General features: G+C 45.2%; 1 protein-coding gene and 1 pseudogene across 1 annotated transcript; both read left to right on the top strand.

The window, feature by feature from the left end:
* The first annotated feature begins 2827 nt into the window (after positions 1-2827).
* LOC147965040 (uncharacterized) lies at positions 2828-3957 on the top strand (annotated as a pseudogene).
* A 2905-nt stretch (positions 3958-6862) lies between these two features.
* LOC147965039 (uncharacterized) lies at positions 6863-7192 on the top strand. The gene has a single exon (XM_087530258.1). The coding sequence runs from the start codon at positions 6863-6865 to the stop codon at positions 7190-7192; it is 330 nt and encodes a 109-aa protein (XP_087386384.1).
* The last annotated feature ends 449 nt before the right edge of the window (positions 7193-7641 follow it).

Raw genomic sequence — 7641 nt, 5'->3', positions numbered from 1 at the left:
AACCAAGAGGTCAACATGGCAGTTCTGACTGTCACAAAATATCTCGACTGGGCTAAGACATCTGTCACCTTCGATCAGTCGGATCACCTGGCCCACATACCGACCCCTAGGCGGCGGGCTTTGGTGGTCAAGTCCAGGAAAGGTTCCGACCTCCTGACTGACCTCATCGAGACCTTCACGAACCTGCATCGCCTTGGAATAAAGCTCAACCAGGCTAAGTGCGCTTTTGAGGTTCCTACTAGCAAGTTACTCGGTTTCCATGTTTCCGAACGTGGGATCAATGCCAACCATGAGAAGATTGGCGCTATCATCTGAATGAGACAACTGAAACATCTGCATGACATGCAGAGACTCACGGGCTATCTAGCAGCCTTGAGTAGGTTCATCTCATGACTCGATGAAAAAACCCTGTGTTGGTGCAATATTTGCCTACCTTGTGTCTTGGAGATTGTTGACAGAAACAAGTATGGACAGAGTCGAAGAGATGGAGAAGAATCAAAAGTTGATCAAAGAGCAAGATGCTTTTTCCTCAACTATTGATGATCTTACCACTCGATATGATTCCCTCACAGTCAACTACGAGAGTTTATCAGATGAACTCCTTAACAAGAATCAAGAACTCGTGTCACTGAAAGAGTCTCATAATGAGCTGGTGTTAGAGAAAGCTTCTCTCTTCCCTGAGCAATCTACTCGTCTTCCTGATGATTTTGTTCCTCCATGCTTAAAATGCCTAGAACATAGCAATGTTGATTCACATGTAGAAACTTCAAATGCTAGCATTGAAAATATTGCAGCAGGTACGAATGATATCTATAACCCCTCTTCCATGGAAGATGCCGCTATTGCTGATGAAAATTGCAGGCTAAAGGACTTAATTGAGACAGGAATGCTATGAAGCCTAAAAGGGCATCAAACCTTATGTGACGTGCTCAAGAAGTCAATACTGCACAAAAATCCTCGAAAGGAAGGATTGGGTTTCAAAAGGAAACTCAATGTTCATGGAACTTACTGGACTCCCGAGCAATATCCTCGTACGAGTTGGGTTCTTGCTAAATGCAAAACACTCGAACCTGCAACTCTATCAGGATATGATTCTTCCATTCCTGCCATTTCTGATGAGTCTGATGACTTGAATTATAAATTGTTCAAACAATAGAATGGTAAGGTTTTCGCTCGATATATTGGGACTAACTGCAGGTCTTGCACGCCCAAGAAGCAAATATGGGTGAAGAAGTGCATTATTGAAGATCTATCTGTCACTGCTAACTTGAACATGCAGACTAATTTTCCTCGAGACAGTGATTATTATTTGTAGTATAAGCATCAACCTATTCTTCGACAAAAGGAGTACATGCGTAACTCCTTGAATCATTACACTCATGTCTCCAGAAATAACTTCAGTGCATATTCATATGATCACTCTCAAAGTGCACAGGTATCTTTCAAGTCTTGCCGAAAGAATGATCCAGCTCAGACGAAGAAAATGAGATCCTCACTGCCCCCACACAAGTGTGCGTTGTAAAAAATAACTAACCCCCTTCTTGCAGGTGTTTTCTCAAGGATCTTCATGGACCATCTTTTGCCCTCAAATCCAATCATTGGTCCTAGTTCTTTGTGTTTTCCTTTTGAAATCATTGTTTTTTGTGGTTTTGAGTTTTCTCTCATTTGGTTGAATGTTTTGTGTCGTTTTGTGTTTTTCTTCTATTCAGCTTGGTCAGAAACATGCAACCTGGTCTGAAGAATATCTCAATCCGACGTCCTTGGTCGCAAATGAAATCAACTTTGAAATATCATTTGTTTTAGCGCTTGTGTGTCCTCAAACCCTTTGGCATTATGTTCAATTGCCGAGATTTTTGCAGCAAATGGCTGACACGTGCACACAATCTCACGATCGTGATCGCGTCCGATGAATGTGGAACATCCTGTGCTTTTTGGCCATGGATTTTGGAGGGAGCGGTTTCGCCCTCGGGCTATAAAACCCATCCTCCAGGCGTCTTCCTCCTTGTTCTTTCTCTGTTCGACCTCTCCTCTCGCTCTGCACCCGATCCCGAGCTCGAAGCAGCATCGACGTCGTGCCTCGTCGTGCAACTCAGATGAAGCCCCACCGTCGTTGGTCGCGCCAGTGCGGTACATCTTCTCTCCTACACTATCGTAGATGATATTTGCTGCCAAGTTAGGGCACATAGATCCAGAGCTAGCCATATCCCTTCTTATGTTCTAGGGCTATTCGTCCTGACGCCATTTCTTTTGTTTTATTTCCTTGCGGTAGATCTTTAGGTTTCACTAAGTTGTGACTTGTACGGTTTATAGTTACTCCTCGTACCAGTCAATTTGGATCTAGGTTTCATGTGCCATACATTGAAAGATTTGAGGATTTGTTATCAAGTCCTATGGCATATCGCAATTCTCTCGATGATATCTTCCAAAACATATGCCATGAATTCCTTTGTTGCTTCCAAAAAATATCTGTTTTCAGTCAAAGTTGCTTCTATGCATGTTTGTGACCCCTTCCTATTTTCCTCTGTATTTTTGTTTTTATCTCAGGAGTGGTAATGGAAAACAGTTCAGAAGAGCATTCTGGGTCTGAGGAAGAAATTCCACAGTGCTCGCGTGTGGCTGGAAGAACAAAGTTGGCTCAAAGAAAAGCTGCAAAGCCGCCGAAGGTGACGAAGAAGAAATATAATCAGAAACTAATGGAGAAGAAGATGATGTTCCATCATCTCACAGTCAGCGTGAGGATGAGCAAGTCACTGATTCCAAGACCCTGTTCTCCGATGGAAATCCCAAGAAGGGTGGTCGCGGTAGAGAGAGGAACACCGCGACTAAAATGTCTGATCCAGAAACTTACAAAACTGCACCTGGAGTTGAAACTGTCACCAAAAGAAATAACAGGCTGCAGAAGATTTGCCATCATTGGGCAAAGAAGTGGTTCAACTATGAAAATGTCCGAACGAAATATCAGATCTTGTTCGCATTCACTCCACCATGGAATGACTGCATCACCGAGGGCTGCCTGGGTCAGGATGATGAAAAAGTAAGGTCAGCTCCTCCTCCAAATGCCCATGTTGATTCATTGAAAACAATTGTTGATTTCCTCGAGGAGGTTTCAAAGAGGGAAAAGGCCAAGGCCAACCGTGAAGCCAGGTCCGCAAAAAAGAATCAAGTGGAAGAAAATAATGTCAAGCTGACACAGCAAGATGTGCAAGAGAAGAAGGAAAGGGCTTCTGCCTGAAAAGAAAGTAAGAAGAGGAAGTATATTTCCCCTCAAGCTTTGAGGAAGAAGTCTGTTGCCAGAAAGTCAAAGAAGGCCGCATCTGCCTCATCTGAGTCCTCTGATGAAGAAATGGGTGATGAAATTCCCATGTATGATCAAAGAGCTCTGCTTGACAAGCCGTACCAAACACCCTCTCCAGCAAAAGTTTCACCTGCATTGAGATCGTCACCAAGGCTTGTCATCGTGCCATCAGATAAATCTTCGGGTTCTGCTGCCCATATGGGGAAGAGAAAGTTGTTCCCGATGAAAAAGTTGTTGTTGCTGCCAAGAAGGCGAAGACAAATGTTCCTGCTTCCGTAGAGGAACTGAAGTATGACTTTGATCTCATTATGGATATCATTGAATGAGCTACCTATGATGCAAAACCAGCTGACCTGAGCAGCTTAGGTCTGGCTGAAGATGTTACCAAGATTGTAGAAAAACACTTTGTTGAGCTAGGAGAGATTACCAAGGAACTAAACCAAGTTGTCGTGGACAAGAAGCAACTTGAGCAAATGAGGAAGGATGCCCGCACTGATTCTGAAAGGAAAGATGTGAACAAGGGGATTCTTGATATTACCAAAGCCCTCACCGTTATGAGGAACAACAAAATTGAGTGGCACTCAAAGATGAAGATGGATGTCCCTCAGCTTTGTGATTGGAGAAATGATGAGCTTGACTGTCAAGCAGATCTTACTCGATGAAGAGAAAAAGAAGAGAGGCCTCAGAAAGCTAAGGCAAGAGTCAACAGACCGAAGGCAATCTCAGATCGCCGCATCCAACCTGTAGCAACTGATGCTCCTGTTGATACTAGTGCTCCTCTAAAACATATACCACCATCCCCTCATCATGACATGGAAACCATGCCAGCATGGGCCTGCGGTAGTCATCACTTCTACTAGAGCTGCTCAAGAACCTGATGTGGTGGATATGTTCCTGATCAATCCTGGCGAAGAGAATGCCATGCCCGAGCAACAAGCCCCAGAAGAAAAAGTTGGCGAAGAGATTGAGATGGAAAAGGCAGTTTCATCGCCTTTGAAGAAAATTCAAGCTAAGCCCTCCGGATCCACCAAGGAGGATGACAAGGTTGAGGGGGAGCAAGTTGCTCCCCAAGGAAATACCACCCCGGTATCCTCATCCGGTGCCCCTACCCATATGGAGGTTGATCCTGCTCCTGGTTCTTCAGCTTCATAGCGAGAACAAGAAGAGAAGAAATTGGAAGAGCCAAGGACTGATTTGTTTGCTAGTGCATACAGAGAGAAAAAGTCCATACACAACTGAAGAGAATGATGTCTCAGGTGCTAAGTTCGAGGAACTTCACCGAAGTATATCTGCGTTGCAGAGAAGAACGAGCTATATTTGTCGAAGTCATATAGTCGAGAGTATTGATGCGAAGAAATCGACCGCTCGAACATTTACTGCTAAAGCAAAGCTTTTTGACTCGGTATAGTCATCCGAAGAAATTGACTGCAGCTATGGAAGTCGAAGACAAAGTGAAGAAGTAGTATTCATTTCGTTGTTCTTCTGTCATTTATTTGAGTCATAGGACCTCCGTACTATTAAGAGGGGTATAGGTTCTCGAAGCTTAGATCCTATGCTTAGCCAAAACCTATGAAAGTTGTGAGAGAAATCTCTTTGTGTTCCGAGCAAATACTTGTCAGCAAGAGACTGTGATCTTCTTCGTTGCGAGAGATTTCTCTTGGACCGAGGAGTTAGCATTACATGCCTCGCATGTAATGTTACCATTGGAATAGTGTCGTTCGGCCATTAGCTAATTCGGATGTCTAATTTGGTCATTTCCCATTAGGCGAGGCTGCGGCTATAAATAGCCACCCCGCTCCAACATTGTCCCTTGGCTGCTCCGCTTGAGATTTCTGAGAAGATTGATTTGAGAAACCCCTCTCTGAGTGATTTGAGTTTAAGATCCACCGAGAGAAAAATCAAGAGCTGCAAACTTAGAGAGAGGTTTAGCATCCCAGTAGTTCTGAGTGAGAGTTCTTGTACCTATTACTCTTGAGAGCTGCACACTCTCTACACAGATAGGTTTCAGCTCGGGTGTTGAAGAGTTGTTGGCTTCACTGAGCTAGATCTTCAGCAACCAATAAGAGTAATTGTGGTTCACGAAGGTCGACCGAAGGTTTGGAGATCACCGACAAGGATCTACCACGAGTGAAATCAACCAGAGTCTGATCAGCTCTGCATTGAAGGAGAATAGGGTAAAGAGAGTTTATCTTCGATGTTAAGTCACAGCTCCTCCAACCAGACGTAGCCCTTCGGCAGAAGGGTGAACTGGTCTACCAAATCTCTCTATCGCCATCGAGCACCACTGGTTCATCTCCTCTACTGCATTTCCCTCATCAATTTACGTTTGTGCTCTATGCCGATAGTTTATCCGACCATTATCTCGTCTGTCGTAACTCTCTTCTATCTTTACTATCATTTATGTGAGTTATTCTTTGTATCTCATACTATCGCATGTTCATCTCTGTGTAGTCATCTTCATTTCATTTCGATTAACCATCTTGCATATCTCTCGTCACCTGTATCATGTTTTGTCTCATACTACTGCATCTGTTTGCATGTTGCATTACTCTCGTCATAGTTAAACATGTGATTTCCCAAGCTCGCACTGTCATTACTTCATTCATCGAAGAATATGCTTCTGACGAAGAAGATTGACTCAGTTCATTTCATTATGTTCATTATTCTACTATTGTGATTGGGATTTCAATTTTTTTGAAAGAAATTTTGAATCTCCCATTCACCCCCCCCCCTCTAGTCGATATACTCTCGGTCCTAAGACCCTGCCGCTTTACTGACCAATGAAGAAATCTGACAAGTTCGAGTGGACTCCTGAAGCGCAGGCCACATTCCAGGAACTCAAAGCCCTGCCCTCCACCCAGTCGATGCTATCTACTCCGGGCAGCAAACAGCCTTTGCTGTTATACGTCGCGGCCACGAGCCAAGTTGTTGGCGCTATGCTCATTACGGAGCGTGAAGAACAAGGCAAAGCCTTCAAACTCCAACAACCGGTCTACTACATCTCGAAAGTCTTGACTCCCTCCAAGCAAAGGTATCCACATTACCAGAAGCTGGTGTATGGGATCTATTTGACTGCAAAGAAGGTGGCTCATTACTTTCAAGAACACCCGATTACGGTGATAAGCGACACCCCTCGATCCGAGATCATGAACAACAGAGATGTCATGGGCTGAGTGGCAAAGCGGACCATCGAGCTCCTCCCCTTGGACATTAAGTTTGAAGCCAAGAAAGCCATCAAGTTGCAAGCCCTAGTGGATTTTTTGGCTGAGTGGATGAGCAGGAGTAGCCTGCCCCAAGTCTGATGGAGCACTAGACGATGTTCTTTCACGGCTCCAAGATGCTCCATGACTCAGGAGCTGGAGTGGTCCTGGTGTCCCCTAAATCTGATCGACTCAGCTATGTGCTTCAGATCCACTTTGTTTCTTCCAACAATGAGGCAGAGTATGAGGCTCTTCAATATGGGTTGTGCATCGCGATCTATCTCGGGATCCGCCGACTGATGGTCTATGGTGACTCGGATCTGGTGGTCAACCAAGTCATGAAAGAGTGGGAATCCAGAGTCCAGCGATGACAGGCTACTACAACACCGCCAAGAAACTAGAAAAGAACTTTGAAGGACTGGAGCTCCATCGCACTCCAAGACTCAAGAACCGGGCAGCTGATGACCTAGCCAAAATTGGTTCCACTCGAAAGGCAGCCCCAAAGAATGTGTTCCTAGAGCACTTGCACTCGCCCACGGCCAAAGATGACCCCTTCATGGAGGAGCCCATGCAGCTAGTCGGACCATCAAATTCGACTAGGATTGGCATTCCTACAGTGATTGACCTAGTCCGGGAGATTCTTGCGATCACTCCGGAGTGGACTGAACCATACATCGCATACTTGCTCAGGCAATAACTCCCAGAGGATGAGGTTGAGGCTCGTCAGATCGTCCGCCGATCGAAAGCCTTCGTCGTCATGGGTGATCAAGTTTACAAGAAGAGCACCTCTGGAGTCACTCAGTGCTGCATTTCACCAGAGGAAGGACAGCAGATCTTGCAAGAGATTCAATCAGGAACTTGTTGGCACACGCGTCCTCTCAGACGTTGGTTGCCAAGGCATTCCGGGCAGCCATTGGCCCCGTGCCAATGAGGCCGCCCGAGACATAGTAGACCAATGTGTCGGGTGCCAATTCTACGTGAACCAATCGCACAAACTAGCGTCTGCGCTAAAGATGATCCCTCTCACCTGGCCATTTGCCATCTTGGGACTCAACATGATCGGCCCCCTTCGGAGTGGGGTGAGTGGATTCACTCATCTGTTGGTGGAGGTCGACAAGTTTTCCAAGTGGATTGAAGCAAAACCTA

The sequence above is a fragment of the Triticum urartu genome, chromosome 6A (assembly GCF_056163025.1).
Source record: "Triticum urartu cultivar PI428250 chromosome 6A, HENAU_Tu73, whole genome shotgun sequence".
Lineage (NCBI taxonomy): Eukaryota > Viridiplantae > Streptophyta > Magnoliopsida > Poales > Poaceae > Triticum > Triticum urartu.
This window is presented reverse-complemented; position numbering and strand designations above follow the sequence as displayed.

Excerpts from the sequence above, each read along its gene's own strand:
- LOC147965039 (XM_087530258.1), top strand. The coding sequence starts at position 6,863 with ATGACAGGCTACTACAACACCGCCAAGAAACTAGAAAAGAACTTTGAA.